This window comes from Rattus norvegicus, chromosome 1, assembly GCF_036323735.1.
Source record: "Rattus norvegicus strain BN/NHsdMcwi chromosome 1, GRCr8, whole genome shotgun sequence".
NCBI classification, from domain to species: Eukaryota; Metazoa; Chordata; class Mammalia; order Rodentia; family Muridae; genus Rattus; species Rattus norvegicus.
The window spans coordinates 172,562,602-172,585,384 of NC_086019.1; the positions used below are offsets into that span (position 1 = coordinate 172,562,602).

The 22,783-nt window shown below is 51.1% G+C and overlaps 1 protein-coding gene across 6 annotated transcripts in view; it reads right to left on the bottom strand.

Moving 5' to 3' along the window:
• Positions 1 to 4,554: 4,554 nt before the first annotated feature.
• Lmo1 (LIM domain only 1) overlaps positions 4,555 to 22,783 on the bottom strand; it is a 36,127-nt gene continuing 17,898 nt past the window's right edge. For 5 of the 6 annotated variants that reach the window (XM_006229968.3, NM_139112.3, NM_001402442.1 and 2 more), the window contains 3 exons: positions 9,394 to 9,607; positions 6,531 to 6,656; positions 4,555 to 4,965 (listed from right to left, as the gene is read on the bottom strand). In XM_006229968.3, coding sequence (XP_006230030.1) covers positions 4,860 to 4,965; positions 6,531 to 6,656; positions 9,394 to 9,607 — 446 coding nt within the window. In that variant the 3' untranslated portion in view covers positions 4,555 to 4,859. Of the gene's footprint in view, positions 4,966 to 6,530; positions 6,657 to 9,393; positions 9,608 to 18,632; positions 18,911 to 22,783 lie in introns of those variants that run through there. The other variant, XM_039098608.2, reaches the window with a different exon arrangement.

The window sequence follows — 22,783 nt, forward strand, 5'->3', positions numbered from 1 at the left end:
CTGGCCTTGAACTCACTGTGTAGCTAATGATGACAATAAACTTTGAATCCTTCTGCCTCTATTTCTTATGTGCTGGGAAGGCAGGTGTGTGCCACCATGCCGGACGCCATCTCATATTCCTTCTCATCTCTTTTTGTTCTGTTCTGTCTGTGTCAGGCCCTAGATAGCACCTACGACATGGGGTGGCAGATGAACAGAGAAGCTGAGACAAAAGGGGAGCCTTGAGATTCTTTGGTGCCCTCTGAGTTCTCCATAGGAAGAGTCTTTTTGGTCCCCAAATGCAGTGGGGAGACCCATTACATCAGAAGATACAACCCAGTACCTGCCTTAGCCGCTGCCCCCAGCAAACATCTTTCAGCTTTGAGAGACAAATTTGTCCAAACTGGAAATTTCAGTCCCTCAACCAAACCCTATCAAAGAGCAGACTCAAGCCAGAATCTGTAACATCCAGGTACGATCTCCTCCCTCGGAGAAGAACTGCTACCACCACACAGGGCTACAACGTGACAAAGGAATCCAAGCCCTCAAGAGTTCTTGAATTCTCTGTCAAGACCAGGTTCAGGAGGGATAATTGGGTACTTGCTTTTGCTGGGCTCGAAATGCATGAACTCAGAGAATCAGTCTTGCAGCATCCGCTGGGAGCCTTCCATAGGTGGGCAGCCTGATGAGAAGGGGAAATGGGTGTTTGGGGAAAGATCAGCAGCACAGAGGGCTTCCACCAGCTCTCATGGACGAGTGGTGCCCAGAACAAAAACCACCTGGGAGAGTCCACGATGAATGTAAGACTGTTCGGCACAGCCCCGCTGGGAATGGGGTTTAAAGACTACTTCTTTCCCAAGTGCCTGGCCCCCTCATCAGACTTCCTTCTACAGCTGTGAACAGCAACTGCCTTCTTTCTGGTCTGACCCAACCCTGGAGCGTCAAGAAGGTAGAACCCAAGAACAAGGAATGCCATCAAGGGATGTCCCAAGCTCTAAGGAGAGGATGCAAGTGTCTAAAGAGCTAGAAAGACGTTCGACACGAAGCTTACTATTTGAACTCTGGACACAGCTAGGAGTCCATGTTGGACATACAAGAGCTTAAGAGAATCTAAATATGGTAGCAGGGCTAAGAGTGCTATGAATTTAAAGACAAAACCATGGGAAGGATGGGCCGGCTCCCGACGGGTGACAAAAAGGATGTCAAGAGCTCCAAAGTAATTTACTTTGGTGGCACCAACAGTCTGAGAAGATCTGGGACACCCTTTTGTCTCCCTGGCCCAGGGACAAGAAACTGAGACCCTGGATATGCTAACGCAGTACAAGAGCCTATACCCAGGATGTCATGCAGAGATAAAGAGTGGCGGTGGATCCTGATTAAAGTAATTCTTTCCTGGGGTGTGTGTGTGTGTGTGTGTGTGTGTGTGTGTGTGTGTGTGTGTGTGTGTGTATGCATGCTCATGTGTTTCTTATGATTATTCTCTCATGATAAACCAAGCTTGACCAAATATTTTCCTGAACCTACCTATCTTCATATCTTCATATCAGCTCATCTATATTCATTCATTTTCAGGAAATTCGAGCTTTAAAGGTAAAAAGATAGCTAAATATTGACTCAGCGCCACCATTCTCTGTGTGGCATTTTCTCTGTGGGCGATGAACAGTTGCAGCTAGGAAGGCTCTCTTCTGGGCCCACCCTCACTTGGTATACCAGGTAGGTGGTTCTGGGGATCACTCGGTGCCGGGTTTAGTTAGCTTGGTCAGGAATGGCCTCTGAGGGCAGGACTGAGAAAAGCCATCATCCTTTCATAGATGAGTTCTCGCAGGCAGGACCGTCATGTGGGTTTTGTCAGTACTTCCTGCACGAAAGGTGATTGTGGTCGGATCCTGGAGAGAAGACCCAGCTGAGATTTCATGACAGGCAGCGTCAACATTGGAATCAGGGTTCTTTCTGAGCACTTCCCTGTGGGTAAGCTTCAGATCAATGACCTGAGAGATGAACAGCTTCCACCATATAGGGGCCCAGAAGCTCTGTGATGGTATTTCTGACATCAAGGAAGCCAGGGATGGAAGATGGATCCCTCCTACACATATGGGGCTGGCTGTGGAAGGATTTTGTGTGTAGTGCAAAGTCAGTCCATAGCTCAAGGACTATATGCCCCAGGCTAGACCTGATATAGCCTCCAATGCTTCTGCTCAGCTCTCTCTATCCCTGACCCCCAATCATCAGTGGACTGCAGTCCCCAAGGAAAGCAGGCCTAGGACAACTTACACACTGCACTCAGTGGCTAGAGTTGGGAGGATAAACTTTTCCTAAATCACCCAAGTACCACTAAAGTCTTTCTTCAGTTGTCCTACGAGCAATGCCCCCCACCACGGGCTTCACATGGTTGAAGCCAGGCCAGCATAGTTTGCCTTCAGACAATCTGTGGACTGACATGGGGCTTCCTGGTGAGGTGTAATCTACTCAGACCCCCACAGCAGCCAGCATGGCGATGCCAGCTCAGTCAGTCAGCACAGCACTTCACAGTGTAGATCTGGGTCTCTTGGCTCACCTAGAAATTGGATCATTCTTACTTCCTGGGCTGAGTGGTAAGAGAGCAATAAATTGGTTCTATAACTCTGGGCTTGGTGTGTTTCAGGCACATGGAGCTGGGGAAGGCCCCTGATAAGGTCTGCGGGTGGACAGAAAAGGTTTGGGGCCTTCTTAGAAGACCAGCTCCTCTACTGGGGGCTTTCAAATGCAGCCTGTTTGATTTTGAGTCTATCTTATTGTGAGTGAATTAATTGTTGTGCAACCTAGAGTGGTGAGACAAGTTAATTACATAATTACCGCAGAATGACATGCTATTTCATGGCTGCAATATGGTAACTCTGTTGGAAACAATTGTAATTGCCCAGAAACTGCATTTGAGTGGCTCCGTTATCTCTCCATAACCATGTAATTAACTTGTGTTACAACTTTATCTGCAGCAAACTCTGAAGTTAGGAGTCAGGCCTTTGGGGTAGGCCTCCTAGGCCCCCAAGAGCCCACAGAGGGTCTGGCACTGACAATTGTGCCACCATTCAGGAAAGAAATCTGCTTTTTCATGTTGAGAGAGAAAACTGCTCTTCGTAGACTGCAATCCTCCCATCTCTGCATATACTCAATCTCATTCCCCATTGTCCACTGTCAGTCACACTGTTGGTACCTCAAACACACACACACACACACACACACACACACACACACACACACACACACACAATCCTACAGCCAGGCCCACTCTCTTTCTCTTTCTATTCTTACACATACATGGGTCGTTCCTTCACAGAGAACTTCTACACCATGATCCTTGCTCCACATACCCAGGACTAGAAGCAGTCTCTTCCGGGAATCTGCGGGCCTTGTCTCCACACTTCAGAATGTAGGGGTAGGCCTAGACATGGGAGGGGCAGCCATAGCCTAAGGCCATAGCCAGCTCCTTTAGCACTGGGCTCCTGGCTACGTGGGAAATGGACCCCGAGGAAGAGAAGCAGAAGGGTCTGGGTGGAGAGCCTGCCCAAACAGCCTTCCCTGACTGGGCTTCTCGCTGACACCCATACACTGCTCCATGCCAGGCTCTATACCCAGCACTGTGCCATTATTCTTGCTACCCTAGGTGAGCCCAGCTCAGCCAGGCTGACAGAAATGCCTGTCTGACTGCCAGCCACAGGTCCGGCTCTCTTCTGGCTTGGGCTGACGGCCTGCTGGCTTGCCTGCCCATCTTTCCTGCCTGTCCACACTTGTGTCTGTCTGAGAGTGTGTCCATTGGCTCCTCTGTCCCCAACTTTCGAGAGTCATCACGACCCATGTCTGCTGCGCCCATTTCAGTTCTCCCCAGAAGCATTCTGCCTTCCCTGGCTGCTCCATCAGTTTTCCTGGTTTTTCTGTCCCCTACTAGGGCTTCAGACTTCCAGGTCCCTGACAGACTTCTCGAGAGCAGAGACTGTGTCTCATCAATGACTCAACCCCAGGCCTGGTTCCCTTGGGGTTAGCTCCAATAGAAGCATAAGGCTAAGACTTGGAGTACACTGAGGTTTGTTGAGTGACTGACGGACGGTCTCCAGCCTGCATAGACAGGCTCAAGGGAAACAGAATGTTTTGATTGATAAACAAGACACTAGGATCCAGGTCAGACCCAACAAACACTATCTGTCGCTGTGAAAGGGAAGGGTAGTGTCATGATATGAGGCTTGGGATTTGGGGCCCAACTGTGAAGCAGGGCAGAACTGGGTCCCCATCTGGTCACTTTGCCAGGGGTTCTGGTGACAGAGAAGTGGGCTGAAGGTACACAAAGCATCACAGCACCCCTCTTCTCAGGGCTTTGCACAGGGCCAAGATGTACGCTGTGTAGGAAGAGAGGGATACCTCCACCACTTCTCGTGTGGCCGGGACACTCTGGGTAATTCCCATCTTCTGATCCCTAAAGCCACACTAGTTTGCCCCTGGTTGGCAAGAGCATCTGCTGGAGGTTGCTTCTCCATGCCCTGCCCACCAGAGGCAGAAGGTGGGGAGGTGTGGTTCTGTGTCAGTAATGTGAACAATGCAGTCATGTCCCCGGAAACATTCATAAGTTTAATCCGCGCCAGTAATAAAATCGCATTACATTTCTCATAAAATAAATGTTCCCATTTATATACAGAAGACAGACTGTACAGGCCGAGCCTGGCCCCAGGAGGGTCCCACGGAAATGGGCGGCGGTGGTGGAGAAAAACCACCTTCACGTTGAGGATGAAGTTCTAACTTGTAGGACAGCGGCTGGCCAGCCCGCGCAGGCAGAGTGGCTGGCCGGCCGGCCTGCCAGGCAGATGGTCAGGTGGGCAGACGGACAGATGGACCTGGAGGCCAGATGTTGGGCGTTACTGAACTTGGGATTCAAAGGTGCCATTGAGATGCCCCTCCTCATAGTCCATCTGGCACAAGATCATGTTGTTCTTCAGGAAGAATTTGTCTCCCACGCAAAATCTAGAAAAAACATCAAGAGAAAAGGGGCTATCAGTGAGGTCCCAGCCTGGCCCAGGAGGTGGGACACGCATGGGAGGTGGTGATGCTGATGAGCTGGCTCCTGGAACCTCCCAGGGGTATAGAGAGCAGGCCACTGCAAGCCTCTCAATTACTCTCAGCATACCCTGCAGCCTGGGGTGGTGAGACAGACAGACTGACTGTCATGCCACAGGCCACCCACCAGCAGGTCACGCAAAGAGGTGCAGGAGGAATGCAGATGCCGTATCCCAGTCCCAGAGAGGGTGCAAGAGAGGGTAGGGAACCAGAACTAGACAGAGTAGAGGGATGGAGAGCAAGAGATGTGAGGAGATAGAGAGAAGAACATGGCTGTTTCCACATCTCTGCCCTCTTAGCTTAGGGATCACCTCCTCTAAAGAGTATGACCCCAGTCCACAATTTATTCTCGAACCCAGGAAGACCACCCTTGGGTCTCTTAGTCCTTTGGACATTTTCAAGCTTCCTCTCAAAGATGTCCCCTGGTGGCTGAGACTTGAAGCCCCTGGGTCCCTGACTCAGCCCCAGTGGTAGATCTCAGTCCAACCACCAGGTGGCGATGGAACCTCACAGAGCCCGCTGGTAGGCAGTCTAGCCAAAGCACTCAGCCAGCCTCAGGTGCCTCTGGACCTCAACCTGGGAACATTTATATGAATTCCTACCTGACCTGAGGGCTCCTGAGAAGATTTCCTGCTTTTTGGTGATAGGTTCCAAGCCAGGGGTGACTGCCTTAAATTCCTCAAGTTATCCCTGGGATAATGAATAGGGCCCAGAAATTCACAAGAGAGAGGGGCTGGAAGCAGAGTCATGAGTAGAGTCAGGGGTAAGTGATATTCCCCGAGTAGATCTCTTACCACCCTACGGGTCTGGGAATCCCTTTTCCCAAGGCAGGACACAAAATCACACGCACACTGACACAGTACACTCAGTATTCACAGTTAAAACCTGCAAAAAATTCTCACCTCATCACGTTCCTATAGTATGCACAGACTCTTATGCATGAACAGTTACAGTCACATGCACAACTATATACCAATCCCACGTGCTAGTATTTGAGTGCACACAAACATTTAAAATACAAACACAAGCACATATACACTGGGCACGTGGCATACTCCTCCAATCCCAGAAACCACTGCTTCAGAGCAAGTTTAAGGATAGCCTGGGACACACGAGACCCTGATACAAACAACTCCTTCCTCAAGTGAACAAATACTTTTACCCTATGTAACACACACACACACACACACACACACACAGAGTGTGAGAACACACATACCCCCATCATTAAATTCATGTAGAAACTTACCACCCATATAGTGCACCAGTACTAAAGTGTACACATCCAACCATAAGATATAGATACACACATATGCACATGTATGGTAAGGACCACATACATACTCAGCTACGTACATAAAAGATGTCACACTTGCATGCATCCATGCCTCTTCTGCGCTCCAGGTCCCAACCAGCAGGCCCCGGGCTAGGGTCTGGGTAGTGTGTGAGCTGGCGGAGGGTCTGGCACTCACCTCTGATTGCAGAGTTGGCAGGCGAAGCAGTCAAGGTGATAGACATTGTCCCGGGCCCGCATCACCATCTCGAAAGCTGGGATCAGCTTGCTGCAGGCAGCACAGTTTCCTGTGGTGCCAAAAAGCCTGCCAGGGGAAGGGCGCAGAGGACATGAGGGCCTGCCAAGGGGCTGCCTCCACCCAGAGGCTAACCCATTCCTTAGCTCATGGCATAGCAAGTAGTAGGCCTGGTCAAGAACTGACTACTATATCTAGATCCTGCCAGTTTAAGCATTAAAACCCTGGCATCTCACCCCCACCCCAGGGAGGCTGTGTAACTTAACAGTCAGGTGTTAAACATCATCACCCTACACCCATTTCAGGTTTCCACCAGAGTCCCTAGAGCACCAGGATGGCCCCTTAGCAAAGGATCCAGACCCACAGGAGCCTACGTTTCAGAGGCATTCTGCCCGTCGTAAGCTGTGTAGCCTCATGCAGTCACTTGGAGCCTCCCAGAGCCCCAGTTATCTCAATGTCATAGACCAAACTGCATCCCTCACTGGACAATGCTCTTAGCAAGGCCTAACCTTAACCCTCACTGAACCTGTGGCTCACGGACGCGCTAAGAGCTTACAAAAATCACCTCATCTGATCCCAAGGCAGCCCTGTGAGGTCAACGCTTATATCATCCCCATTCAAGAAAAGAATGAGTCACAGAGAGATAAACAACTCACCAGGGGCACATGCCTGGCTCTTCTGGGAGAGTGATCTATGCCACTGATGAGGCTTCTTGCCTTAAAATGACAGTGCTTCCTGGGGCTGCAGCTCGGTTGGTAGAGCGCTTGCCTAGCCTGCAAGAGGCTCTGGGTGCATGGCTGCCCCTGTGGGGGTCCCTGCCCCTGTGGGGGTCCATGTCTAGAAGCCTAGCACTCAGGAGGCAGAGGCAGGAGGGACAGGAATGAAGTAATCCGTGTCGGGGAGTTCGAGGCCCGCCTAGCTGACATGTCTCAAAAAATAGATAAAATCACAGCGCTTTATGAAATTGTATCCTGCCATAATCCCACTGCGCCATTCCCCTGTGTCTCCTTTTCCTTCCTGGAATCTCAGCGTACCTTTTTCGTAAAATGAAGCTGCCAGGACAACACCACTTCTCACCCAGAACCAATCCCCAAAACAAGTTCCGAGGGGACCCGACACAATGGTCTCTTTGAGAGGGCATCCCTCCTCTCAGCTGCTGGCTGCAAAGCTCTAGGGACAGGAGGACAGGAAGTCCACTCCCTCCCCATTCACAGCAATTCTTGGCTAGGTGCTCTAATGGTCTGAGCCCACCAAGCTCCTCCTCGCTTCCTTTCTGCTGAGCAAGCTCCAAAAGATGCAAGTGGGCTGAGAGGCGGCTGGTGGGGGCCTCTAATCCCCGATTTGTCCGATTTGTCTGATGGAGGCTCAGACACCTGCAGACCAGCTTGGCTCCGTTATTCATTGCCCTGAGCTGCCTGGTGACTCAGATAAGCAGACAAAGGCCGGGCCACAGCATCTGCCTGCCAATGGGGCCTTTTCTGCCACCAGCAGTTGTTCTAAAGGCCCAGGCTCTGGGCAACCACCCCTCCCTAACCTACTGGCCTACCTGGCTCCAGAAGTCATTCATTACCTCTACCAGAGCATAGGGGGGAAAAGCTTCCAGACCCCGTGGCTGGCGGGGCCCAGAAGTGGGTGCTCGGGAATTTCCAACAAGCCCACAGCACACCATGGTGCTCCTTCTCCCAGCCCTGATGGCAGGCCATCAGTTAGAGAGTCACCTCTCCCTAGCCTGCTAATTCGACTACCCAGGTAGATGTCCCAAACCTCCTGGCATAAAAGCCACTTTCCATGTCCTTGAGGGCTGACTTCCCGAGAGCATGCTTAACCCTTCCTCCCAGCCTCAGTTTCTCTCCCCGCCCTAGAAGCACTAAATACCATCGCTTTTTAAAACATCTGATGCTAATGCTGAAGGCAACAGTTGAAAGGAAAGGTCCAAACAGGTAAATCTCAGGGTCTCTGGGGAAGGTGGGAGTTTCCAAATAACCCCGCCCCTCCTCCAACTTGTCCTGACTTGAGCAGAAGTCCCACCAGCTCTCTCACCCCCATCCTGCTAATTAATGCAATGGGCCTTTCTTCCCCACAAGGCTGCCCAGCACCATCCAGCAGCTAGTGACAGAGCCAAATGCAGGTGCTGGGTCTCAGCCAAGGCCCCTGCTTCATGGCCTCCTTCCAGCCTTGCTGATGTCATAAATGGCCTAAGGGAGGGTTAATTGGGGAAGGCAGCCCCAGGGGATGAGATCCAAGCTGTGGGGGAGAGGCAGAGCTCGGAAGAATGCAAGGTGGGCTATAGGGGTTAAAATGGAGAATGGTTCAAAACTAAAGGCTGGGGGACTGGTTCAAACCCAGATCTTTTAAAAAGCGCTGGCAGTCCTTGTCCTAGGGTGTGGCTCCCTGCCAACCCAGGCAAATGAGAGCCTAATCCCAGTGCACCTGGAGAGGAAGACTCCAGGGAGAGGTGGGCAGGAGACTCTCCTGGGAAGAAGGCCCAGGCAAGTCTAGACTGCCTCCAGGCCCCTTTGAGATGTCCCTTTCTGGATGCCCATAAGAAATGGGTGAGGGTGAGGCCAGGCTGTTACCCATGGGAAGATTATCTTTGTGTCCAAGACTTTACTAATGCCTGAGCAGATCCTGTGGGGCCAAGTCCAGGGAGGTGAAGACATAACCCTGCTCTTGGGTTGCTCACGGGGCTGACACACAACAGTGAGGAAGCAGCAGTCACACAGTTGTGCACACAGGCTGCCTGGTTTAGAGCTTAAGGCCAAGGTGCACCAGGCCAGAAGGAAGGAGGCAGAGAAGCATTACCTACCTCAGGTAGTCGCGCCGGCACAGGATGAGGTTAGCCTTGGTGTAGAGAGTGGAGCCCACCTCGCCCAGGCGACAGTCACAGCAGGCACACTTGAGGCAGTCCTCATGCCAGTACTTGTCCAGGGCCTTCAGCAGGTACCGGTCCTTGATCTTTCGGTTGCAGCCTGCACAGCCCTTCTGCTTCCCCTTAGGTTGGACGGAGAGCATCGGCACACCTGTGATGGAAAAACAAGACAGGTGGGTACGGGACTGCCCTGGAGTTCTGGGGCACCACACCCTTCCAGGGGAGGGGGCGAGTATGTCTTTCTCTTTACTGTTTCCTCTAAGTAAAGGCTCCAGAGTTCTCATTTCTATCTCTTCCCCAGGCCCCAGGCCTGGTCTATTGGGCAACGTGCCATAGCCTATGCCTTGGTCCTGTCGAGACCCCTCCAGAAGCTGCTGGGCTTGCTGGGCTCTTCTCCTTCCTAGTCACTGTCCCGTGTGTGCAAGCTTCTCGACATATAGGAAGCAGCGACAAGTACCAGGCAAGACTCGGTGTGCAGCAGTTACAGAAGGCAGCGCCTGCTGGTAGGTAAGTGTGCGCACTCACAACTGCCGTTGCACACAGCACAATGTGCAAGTGTGGGCATGGTGAGCACTCAGTCACACGCGCCAGGTCCCCTGGAACCACTGGGAAGGGCAGCAGAGGAGGAAACGGGGACACAGTGTCCAGGAGCAAGGAAGACGAAAGTGCCGGGCAGGGGGCACGGAAACCAAGTCTGTGGTTGTACATGGAGGGCTGCCGGAGGACAAGCCTCTTGAGAAAACATGGGGTGGGTTAGAGGCAGGCTTTACCCACAAACAAGTCAGCAAAGCCCACCATTCCAACACAGCCAGCTTCTGGCAGGCCCCAGTCTCTGTCTCCACTGGCCTTCTCCTGACCCAGCGACCCATCTGTGTTCTTCCTGTGTGTAGGACTTAGTTCCAGCCCTGGGTACCTTTCCCATTCCTAGCTCTGACGCTGTGCCTATCCGCAGGCCCAGCTACTGATTTGTATCCCGCCCTTTCCTTTCCCCCTTCAGGGAGGAATGTGTCCTCTGGCTTCAGGGGACACCCCACCACCTAGTGACCTTAGATTCACAGATATCAGGTCAGAATAGCCCTCCCCCCGTTTTCCAGGCAAATGTTCTCCTCCTACAGATGGGGAACCTGAAGTCCAGGTAGGTAGGATGGTTAAACCACTAAACTGCTGATGGGGATGACTTGAGGATTTGTTCCTGTTCCAGTCATCCCCTCTGACTTCTGCTGGAGAGGAGGACAGCCCCTAGGACAGGGAAGTCCTCTCTGCAAGAAGAGAGCTCAGACATAACTGACACCACAAGACCAAAGGGACAGGTGAGGGCACGGAGGAGGAGGCCCCATAGCTGCCCCTGATAGGCAGAGGTCAGCTCCCTTTTCCCTCCCTCCTTCCATCACCATAGGACCATCTGTTAGCTGGGAAGTTCACTGCCTAATTTCCTTAATGCAGCTCTAAAGGTTAATTGGTCTGAATGAGAGATAGTATTCAGGATGACGGCTGTCCCAGGGTCAGCCTGTGTCTCCTCTGACAGAGCCCAGATCTGCCCATGAAGCTGACCTCAGAAGTTCCTTCTAAGGCCTGCCTACGGGGAGGGATAAAGTGTAGGAAGATAAAGGGAGGCCTGGGCTCCGAGGATGGGAAGACTGTCCCTTGAGGCCTGTGGAGGGTCACCCGTCCAGGAGAACTGTTCACATAAACACCAAGTCAGACCTCAAGCCAGAGACACCTTATAGCCTCAGAGACTGCCCTGTCCTTCTCACCTGGTATGCAGGAGGGAGGGCTTGGTCCCTTTAGGGCTCTATACTTGGTCTCTCAACTCCTGTCTCCCCAACCCCCTCTAGCCTGCCAGCCAGTCAGCCCCCTGCAGACCTCCCTGCCCCTCCTCTGCTGGCTCTGGGAGTAGAGCCTGGGGCCATGCACTTTCCATTAGGAAGATAGCAGCCCTCTGCTGAAGTCCATTTGGGATCCATTTTAGCGTTATCTAAAAATCAAATCTACATGGTAATCCTTTTAACGTACTCCCCGACTTCAGGGGGGAAAAACAGCTTTGCACTCCTTCAGGGGAGGCTTTAAAGCATTACCCAATAATTACTACTCACGAATGAAAACACCCATCTCTAACAATGGAGGCTGCCTGTGCCCACATGCATGCCCAGGCACATGCTCAGGTACACACACGAGGCCCGGCAAAATAATCGTCTCACTCAGCCCATGCGCTCCCTCAATCCCAGGGAGTACAGGGAATGAAGCCAGACAGGCTGAACTCCGATCTCTGTGGCATGAAGGCAGGCCGCAGGCCTGAGGACGTGGCGTGGGAAAAGTCTTACAGGTGAAGTCTCCCAGTCCTAAGGGGTCTGTGCAAGGCTGCAGGGTAGTACAAACTCTGATCCCTGGGCCCAGCAGAACCCTGACCTTTACGCTCAGCTCTGCAATGTGGGGTAAAGTTGGACACCTCAGTAATGAGGTGGGACTCACAGAGGTCCTTCCCCCTACCTCTCTCCTTGCCCCGGAGAGAGGTCCTCTGCACAAGAAGCTGCCTGCCAACCAGACCCACCAGCTCAGCAACTCCTACCTATGCAGTCCAACTGAGACTCTCTCCAGTGGGATGTGGGTTTCTTTAATAGCAAAGGGTGTAGACTCCACTACAAACAGGCAGGCCTGAGTCACAGGAGAGCACCCTGCCCACCCCAGCTACCCCCAGCAAGGTAAGTTTTGCATCCTAAGGTGTCTACTTCACCCTGTGGCGGGTCACTGCAGGCCACACCTCAGGAATGCCCCTCACTGGGCTACACTATTGCCAGTGAGACTGCACCTGGGGACAGCCAGATTGTGCCAGCTCCTGGCAGAATCCTGGTATCTTTAACCTTCTAGCCCACCAGGGGACCTTCCTTAATTCTGCCCCGAGGGTGGTACTTGCCACTGCTCTGGGAGAAATATTGTCCAGTCTATGCTTTCTGTCCCCTAAGGGTAGAGTCAACAGTGGGCTCTAGGCTGGGGTTTGGAGTGCAGACCTTGGGGAAGCAGGTCCCTCCTTTCTGACCTGTGCCATGGGGCCGTGAGGTCTTGTTCAAAGACAGTGGTGGGTCAAGATGAAGCTAGGAATCTCAGGCCATAGCCCAGAAGCTGGGAAGGGATGAAGGGCAGCATACACTCCATTAGGGTGCTCTTCCTTTGGGTTCTCATTCTTTTTAAACTTTTTTTTATCATTTTTGAGCTTTACACTTTTTAAAAAAATTAATCATCTTGTTCTGTGTGAGTCAGTATGTGTGGATACGTGAGTACTGGTGCCTATGGAGGGCAGAATCCTCTGGAGCTAGAGTTAGAAGCAGTTGTGAGCCATCAGACATGGGCGTCAGGATGTGACCTGAGATCCTCTGTAAGAGCAGTGTGTGCTCAGAACTGCTGAGCCATTTACGTATGTGTCTGTGTATGTGATGTACACAGAAGAGCAGGGCCTGTGGAAGCCAGAAGGGGGCACTGGGTCCCCTGGAGCTGCCATGAGCTACCCGACACAGGTACTGCAAAACAGGCCCCGTTCATAGCCACTGAGCCATCACTCCAGGCCCATGTTCGCTTCACATAGAGCCTACACTGACCTCAGCTCACACTCATTATGTTACTGAGGACAACCTTGCTCCTCCTGCCCTTGCCTCCCAGGAGCTTGGATGACCCGCTTGTGCTACCAGGCCCAGCTTTCTTTTCAGCTTAAAATAATCTTTTCAGCTCCCAGAAAAATTGCAATACTAGGAATAATTCCCAAGTGCCCATTTCCTGTATCCTCTTCCTTTTATTTATACTTATGACTTTCCCCCCATGAATCATCTAACAGTTGATTTCAGACGTCAAGTCTCTAAACCCTAGATGCTTTTGGTGTGTAAACTATCAATTGCCAAAAGCAAGGGTAAAAACAGCCACAGCACTAGGAACCGATCACTGGAAACCTGTTTTCCAACCTACACATCCCATTCAGATCTCACCAGCACTTCCAACAATGCCTTTTATGACAATGCCGCCAGGCAGTGGTACTGCACACCTTTAATTCCAGCACTTGGACGGCCTGTGAATCTCTGAATTTGAGGCCAACTTGGTCTACAGAGCAAGTTCCAAGACTACACAAAGAAACCCTGTCTCAAAAACGAACAATCAAATGAAGCAAAACAAAGCAAATGGACAATGTTCTGGGTCACTTGCCACATTCCCTCCTGTGCCGACTAGTTTTCTATCAACTCGACACAAGCTAGAGTCATGGAAGAGGAGGGGACCTAAGAAAAGTCTTCCATAAGATTTGGCAAGCCTGTAGGGCATTTTCTTAATTAGTGACCAATGTGGGAGGGCCCAGCCCATTGTGGGTGGGGCCATCCCTGGCCTGGTGGTCCTGGGTTCTAAGAAAACAGGCTGAACAAGTCGTGGGGAGCAAGCCGGGAAGCACTATCCCTCCATGGCCTCTGCATCAGCTCCTGCTCCCAGTTCTTCCTGTCCTGACTTCCTTAGATGATAAATGGTGACATGGATTTATAAGCGGAATAAACCGCTTCCTCCCCAAGTTGTCTTGGTCATGCTGCTTCATCACAGTGATGGGGACCCCAGCAAGACGTTCATTCGCTTGAATCTAGAGGATGCCTATGCATCTGACGGCATCAGCACTTCTGAGGCAGAAAGCCCATCTATTTCTGTAGTATCTCTGATCTGGGGTTATCTGATACCTTTTCTACAGACTTCAGCAACCCTGGGCCTTAGTTTTCCTTCCTCTTTGTAAAATGGGCATGAATATATGCCTTGTCAGGCATAATGGTGCATGCCTTTAATCTCAGCACTTGGGAGGCAGAGGCAGGTGGATCTCTGTGAGTCTGAGACCAGCCTAATCTACAGAGTGAGTTCCAGGACTGCCAGAAACTGTTTTGAAATAAACCAAGAAGAGAAAGAAAGAGAGGGGAAAGGGAAGGGAAGGGGAAGGAGAAGGGGGAAGAGGGAAGGGGGAAGGGAAGGAAAAGGGAAGGAAAGGAAAGGAAAGGGAAGGGAAGGGAAGGGAAGGGAAGGGAAGGGAAGGGAAGGGAAGGGAAGGGAAGGGAAGGGAAGGGAAGGAAAGGAAAGGAAAGGAAAGGAAAGGAAAGGAAAGGAAAGGAAAGGAAAGGAAAGGAAAGGACTTCTCTGGGAGCACCTATGAGTAATAAAGGAGTCTTCAGGACTGGCTGATCACAGTCAAGGTTGATGAGTGTCTCTGACTCAGTGCACAGCAAAGTTCACCTGTCATAGCCCCACTCCAGGTCCCACAGTAGAGATAGACATGTCCTTTGCATAGCAACTAACAGATTTGAACTTGCCACTGTGGTCAGAGTCACATGGGCTCTGACCAGAGTTCAGTGCCATATAGAAGCCAGTCCAGTAACCAGAGCAAGCATGTCCAGGAGGAAGTCAGCTCCATTTGTTTGCCCAAAAGGCAGTTCCAGCAACCAGCTGAGTAGGAGAGGATAGCTGTGGGGCTCAGAGGAAGGTCCCTTGGACATTCCGAGCATTGTTCTGGAGGCCCAGGTATGAATAGCCTTGGTATCTCTCATAACCCTCAATGAACCTCCGCATTGGTTTCAGAGCAGGCCAGAGAAGGGGGAGACTCACTTGTAAGCCCTGCCAAGTATGAAGATGCACTCAGCCACAGGACACCTGGGTCGAGCACACACATACCCCTCCACAGGCATGGAGTCGCACAGGCCCACGGGGCCACACAAGAAGAGGCTGTGCCTGTTTTACTCTCTCCACATCAACTCCGTTAGTGCCCAGCTTGGAAGTGACACACACCAGGTGTTCAGCAACACACCTGAGAACACATTCATGCTTGCGGGTGTGCGTATGCACGGCTGGGTCCACACACATGTTGGCGAACTGATGTAAATACACACCGAGGCACAGGTGCACGCAGACACGGGCTGTCACAGCCATCACTCAAAAACAAACTCTGAGTGGAACAAAACCTGGCACCTTAGAGAAGGAAGGAAGCAGAAGTCACGTGGACCCTTGTAGAGCATGACAGCCTCCAGCACTCAGCCCTCTCTTCCCTCCCACCCCAGCTGCTGAGAGCAGGGCTCGGAGGGCTTCATAGATCGGGTCTCTTGCCATCCACCTGGGCCCATCGCAGATGTGGAGCTGCGGAGAAGTACCCCAGCAGAGCCTGTCTGTGCCCCTCCTAGGCATCAACCCCCTCGAATGAGGCAATTTGAAAGTGTAATCTAATTCTGCCACATCTCTCACAATCTCGTTTTCTCAGAGGTAACTATTTTGCACAGGCCCTCACAGTCTGCAAGAAGGCTTCCATTTCACACTGGTTTTATCTCCACAATTTCTCGTCTCAGTGCACTCCTATCCCAGGCCCTGCCACGTGGCAGGTAAGGCCAGAACTAATAGCATTTCCTACTCATTTGGAATCAAAAGCCAAGGAGAACAACTGTTGGAACGCAAGGCCATGGTCAAGTAGTCTACCGGCTCATAATGACCTCTCTGTGAGTCTGTTTGCAGCATGGTGTTTACTAGGTCAAGGGAGGGAGGGAAATAGAGGCTCCCTTAGCCTCTAGCTCCGTACAGGGGCAGGGAAAGTAAGGCTAGGAGGCAGGGCTTGACTAATGTAATGGTGGTTAGCTGTGGGGTGGTGGGGTGGGACTGACACTTCTGAAGTCAGAGAGAGGGTGAGCAGGGAGTAGGCATTTGAAGACTCATGGCCTCGGCATGAATTCTGGCTCTGTCATTTTTTCCAGCTTCACCTCAGTTTAATCAGTGACTAAATGAGGGGAGACTATGTTAAATAATTATTTCAAAGGTTCATTTAGATCATAGACATGAGATCCTTATAACAAAGTTTGACACAATAGCTTAAAATAATCAGCTATGAGAACGTATGGCTGTCTATGCTATAATCCAACAATTCTATCCCTAGGTCCTGGGGTAGAGGTAGAGAGAGCTGTTGGGGAGAGAGTTGAGCTCCAATACAGTGTGAGAGAAGTGGAAGGGAAGGCTTGACTCACAGCTTGTGTGTGGATGATGGGGGTGAGGGTGGGGGTTGGAAAGTTCTGGAAAGGGGCTGGCACAGGACAAGACACTGGAAAGTAGTCCTACAACACATGCCTTCTCTAAATTGCAAAGCCCCGCTCCCAATAGTCTAGAACAGAGAGGACTGCCTGGCAGTTTCCCTAGCACCTGCTGCCAGTGTTATCCCACTCAGCTGGAGGGTAGTACTCCACACCATCCCTTCCTGAGTGCTACAGGTCACTGTGAGTCAGTGGCCAGAAATCCCATGTAATCTGCCCCGTGACAAACCCTGGAGTTACTATGCATGGCACAGACACAGGCTGCTGTCAGGAAGCATCCATGCCTAGCCTGCTCTGCCCTGGAACCCTGGCATCACCTTGTCTTTTTTCTAAACAATTGGGGGACAATGAACTTTCCTTAAGCCCCTGTGGACCCTGCTGAGGAAGAAAGCTCTGGGGCATGTTGCAGGGACAGCTAAGGACAGGACAGGCTGCTTGGGAGCTGAGAGCTGACTCAGACTCAGCAGGGTGGAGCCCCCTGAGGAGCAAATTCCAGTAGAGTAAGAGCAGGAGGCACTTATGCAATGGGCTTTGGGGAAGGCCAACTTAGCATCTTGCATGGGAATCCCCAAACTACTGTGACCTTGGCGTTTCTAGAGGTGGAAAGTGCTAAGAGAAAGCTGGGCCCTGCAAGGCCTGGAGTGTGGGATAAGAACCTTGCAGTCTTTATCCACCTGGGCACTCTTGACAGAACATCAGATTAGTGGCTTGTAAGCAACTGATTAATATTCCCACACTAGGGCATGGGAGGGTCAGAACCAAGGCACTGGCCTGTCCATTGCCTGAGGAGGGCCTGCTCCCATTGTAACTTCACACACCAGAAGGGATGAGGGAACTCTCTGGGCTCCCATGCATACAGATACCAATCCTATCCATTTATGAGGTTCTACCCTCAAGGACCATTTCTCCTATCCACACTCCTGGGGAGCTTGGGATTAAGCTCGGGGATCTGGAGGGGACACATACATTCTAGGAGCCAGCTGAGAACTTTTAGAGAGGCTGGAAGGAGGAAACACCAAAACTGGGCCAGCTTCATGGGCTGACCCACAGACTCCCTTGGTCTTCTTTGGTCCTTAATCAGGACCTGGACACATAGGAAGCTGAACATGCTCACTGAAGTTCATTGACAGTGCGGCCTCTCCTCTCTGTGACAGGAATGGGTATCTTTTTGTTTGTTTCCCTGCAGTCTCAAGCATAGCTTAAAAGTTACAGATCTAGGCAAGGCAGTGGTGGTGGCACAAGCCTTTAATCCCAGCACTTGGGAGGCAGAGACAGATAGATCTTTGAGTTCAAGGCCAGCTTGGTCTACAAAGCAAGTTACAGGACAGCCAGGGCTACACAGAGAAACCCTGTCTTGAAAAAAGCAAACCAAACCAAACTAAAAGGTATAGATCTAAGCTAGGAGCCCTGATTACCAGCTTGCCTCTGTGCCCTTCTCCCATCTCCCCTTCATTGTACCCATACTATCACCCCAACCCCATCTACATGTTCTTAGAAGAATTTAGCATCAAACACCACACACACACACACACACACACACACACACACACACACCACACACTTACATGCCACACACACACACTCAAACACACACACCTCACATACACACACACTACACACACTCATACACACACCACATACACTTACATGCCACATACACACTCATACACACACACCTCGCATACACACACTACACACACTCATACACACACCACACACACTCATACACACACCACACACACACTCATACACACACCACACACACACTCATACACACACCTCACATACACACACACTACACACACTCATACACACACCACACACACACACACACACACACACACACACACACACACATACACACACCTCCTCCTCCCCATCCTAGCTAGCTCTTCTAGCTCTTTCCATTTCTAGAGCCCAGGGTGGCCTGGAACTCACTATGTAGCCAAGGATGATATTGAACTTCTTCTGATCCTTCTGCTCCTACCCTCCAGAGTGATGGGATCACAGGCATGTATCACCAATACCTATTTTATGTGGTGCCAGGCATTGAACTCAGGGCGTTATGCCTACTCACCAAACTGAAGTAACCCCAGGCCCCACTCTCACCTTTCACCATCCTTCGGCCACGGGTCCCACAAGCCTACTGCCCCACAGCTCATTCTTCATCAGCAGTGAGAGAAGCTTTTCCAAATGAACCAGGCTGGTCACTGCCCAGCTTGAGCCTTCCCACAGCTTTCAGTACAGTGAGCACAGCACACCTGCTCTGCATGTAGCCTGTGAAAGCTTCATGTGGTACAGCCCCTGCCTCCCCACCCCACACTGAGCTCCACCACACTCTAGATCCACCTCCTGACTCAGGGTCTTTGTACACGCAGTCTCTTTAGTGCTCACTGCCTTCCCATCCTGGAGCTTAAATATCGACAGAGAGAACTTTTCCACCCGCCACACCCTTTCCTCATTTCAACCACCCACTCTCTGCCTGTCATTTCCTTTTGAGTTTTCAATAGCAACTGGTCACTGCTTTTGTTTTCCTTCTGAAGGGGTAATTCTTGAGGCCTGTCTTCTCTACCGCTGCTCTCCTGGTACTGAACCTGACAGCAGCCTTAAGCATTGCTTCAGTAAATGAATGAAGAGACTTAATGGCAGCTCTCCAGATATTACTGGCAAGCATTTCTGGCTGGAGTGGGTAGATTTATGCAGGCAGGTCCCCGAGGGGGTGGGGGACTGATGGCAGACTGCTGCCCCTCTGCTACATAGCCCAAGACACTTGTGGCTCTGTGGTCCTAAGAAGAAAGACACGGCTATAGTAGCACTCAGTCCCGTCTGCCACGAACTTTTTCTTCCTCTTGCATGCATGCATGCGTGCTTGTGTTTTTAAGGGGTGCCCGGGAGCAAACGTGGATCCTCCAGCTCATGCTTGCACAGCGAATACTTCACTGACTGAGCTCTTTTGAGGTGAATTTTTGAGAGGTGACTCCCAGGGCTCTACACCATGATTCGTTTACACATAAATTCTCTCGTCTGCTCAGGGTGTGGCAGGCAGAGCTTCAGGGTTCATGGGTCTGTGGGAGGCCAACAGTTCAGCCCTTTCCTCTTCGGCTCTGTCCTGACCCCCTGGCTTCTCACACAGACCCCGCCTACCTTGCTTTTTTCTGAAGGTCCTCTGGGTGCATAAATATGAGCACTTTCCCCTTGTAGCCTAGGCCGAGACTTCAGCAGCCCGTGGGAAGAAAAGGCCCTTGACATTTCCTATAGTGAACTCCAGACCCAAGCCTTTTTCTGTCTGGAGTTTCCCGATCCTATCCCACGCTGCAGAAGCCAGTCCCCATGTTCCTTAGAAATGTGTTGCCTGGAGCCACACATCTGTGAGAGAGCAGAGGGATGTGTCTGGAAACTGTGTTCCCCAGACGATGACTCAGCTGCATCGTGGGCACCTGTAAAGCCAGCGTCACCCATCTAACACAACGGGGCTCCCAAGAGGCCTACAATCTCCACAGAGGAGGAGGAGGAGGCCCCAGACTCTCAGACGAGTCTCAATTTCACAGCATCAGGGACATGAGCACCAACTCGCTGAACCAGAAAACGAGAGTCTGGCAGGAGCGGCAGACACACCGTGAGCATCGGGGATCAGAGATTAGGGCCCTTCAAAATCAATTTTGAATTCGAAGTTTTAAATGTGTTCTCCAGGCACAAAGAGGGGATCCTACAGTCTGGCTCTGCCTACCCAACTGCTGGGCTCTGCTTCCCTCTTGAAGCAGCAGAGCACGGCACCTCCTAGCTACTATGAGACGGACACTGGAAGAAGAAAGACAGGGAACTTGTAGGTACAAGCTGGAACAGTGTAAGGCTAGGGCTTCCTGCTGACACCCCAGGGGCTGCTATAGCCCTTCTGTGTAGGAGTGGGAGGGACCCAACCTTCTGGGAAACAGTTTAGATTGTGGACTTTCAGGTAGGGTAGCTATGAATTCTAGACCAGTCATTGATTCCCAAAGGGAAGATCCTTGTTCAGAATAAACGTCCCTTCTAGCAAAATGGAGGGAGAAGACCTGGGGAATAGGGGGTGGTTTACAGCACAGCCCCAGGGAAGCAGGAGGCCACTATGTGGCAGTCAGTAGAACAGACATGGTATCTGTAGCTGGGAGCTGCCTGTTGGTCAAGTTGTCTGTCATCTGTCAGGCCATATCCTGGAGACTGTGAAGTCACCACAATGCACAAGGCAAAAGGCCTCACCAGGAACCTTGGGCAGAATAGACTACTCCAGCCAAACCTTGGAGAAGGCTTCAGAGCTTGTGTGAGGAAGGCCTTGGGATCCCGATCATCAGTGTGCTCCCGGTATCCCAGCTTTGTTCCTGTGCTGCAACCTGGGGCCCCTTCTCACCTATAGTCAAAGTGCAGCCGATGGCTTCTCAGAGCCTGGGTAGGGAAGCTACCTTCTAACAAGCTCCTGATCCCAGTGTTTCTGTAAACCCAGCCTCCCGTCACTCCTCCTAAAACCTCAGGCCCTCTTTATGCCATGGTGGTCCTAAGACATAAACCTCAGTAACCATGATGCATTCAGCAGGGGATAAACAGCCACAGGAGCATTGGTGTCTCATACCCGCTTCATGGGGAACTCCTTATTTTAAAAGGAACAGCAGCTGGGGTTCCCAGACCACATAGGGGCAAGGAGGCAGGGACCCTGTAGCTTGGGAGTGGGCTGCTGGCTTTTCAAGGAAATTGCAGCGAAATTCCGGGTAATGCTCCTTTTAGTTACAGCATAAACTGTGGCGATAAAGCGTACCTGGGGAATGTTTAGAGAAAGCACTAATGATTTCTTCCCCAGTGGTTAATAAATTCACTTCTAGATCAATTTGTTCGCGATAGAGCCCGGCGAGCGGAACCCGCGTGGCGGGCACAGCCGAGTGTGTCTTTTTCAGTATAAATGATTTATTACGATGATTAGCGGCACATAAACAATTTAAAATACAACGCTAATTAGTTTGGGGAAGAAAGGAGGGGAAAAGCCACCCTGCCTCTCTACCCATTATGTTCTACTTCTCTAAGTATGTACTTTTTAATTAAATCCAAATGTCACAATAAATTTCAAGTGTTTTATTACCACTCAGGCTAACTGAGGCAGTCAGGCAAGGCCCCCTCAGCCCCCAAGGCATCAGCAGGCAGGGGTGGGGGTGAGGATCAGGGGCACCAGAGGGTCCTGCTCACATCTTTCCTCCAGGGTGAGATCTCCATGGGCTCCTGCAAGCCCCTCCAGGTTTCTGGCAGCTCTGGACTGGCAAACACTAGAATCTCCCAGGTGCCTCCAACCTTCTGCTCACCTTACCAGTCAGTCAGAGTAGAATCTCTTCCTTCAAGCTTGATCTGAGCAGGCTAGAAGACAGTCATGTCTCCAAGATGGCCCCACACTGTCCTCTACCTACTTCAACCGCTCGTCCAGAGAACTTTACTTAAATGCACTTCCTGTGTGCCCCTCTCAGGGTGATCTGCTCTGCAGCGCACTGCAGCTTCTGGGGTGGGGGAATGGCACAGGGGATCAGTCAGAGTTTAGGAATTCTGACATGCTTGCGTTCGAGTTGAGGCTCTACCACTGGCTAACAAGGTAGACTAGTTCTTTAGTTTCTCTAAGAACTTCAGTTTTTGCATAAGCAAAACCAGAGCAACCATACCCAACTTACAGGGCAAAAAGAATCAAACAGTTAAAGCAGTAACACCCTGTAATTCAAGGACCGGGTGATAGGTAACCTCATTTCGGGAAGCTCAGACAACTAGGGATTTTTCCCCCCATGAACAGCCTTGAGCCCTGTTCATTTAACAACGAACGTCCTAGGCTGAGGAGATGTATTAGTAGTTAAAACACTTATCACCGGACCCCACATAAAAGCTGGGAACTGTGTTGTGTGAATCTATAATCCATGTACTACAAGAACACAAGAGGCAGGGACGGGAGAACCTCCAGAAGTGTGTAGTCCATCTAGCCCGGCGCGCGCACAAAAGGCCCTGCCTCAAATAAGGTAAGAGGCAAAGACCAATACCTCAGGTAGTCCTCTGACCTCCACACATGTGCCGTGTTATGTACACATCCTATCACAAGCACACGTGTACACATACAACATATACACACCAACCACAAAGATCTCTAATCACAGAGTTTTCATGACCCAGAAATTCTACTCCAAAGTATGTGTCCAAGAGAAATGAAAATATTGGTCTGAACAACATGTTTAGCAGCCAAGGAGTAGAAATAATCCAAATGTCTATCA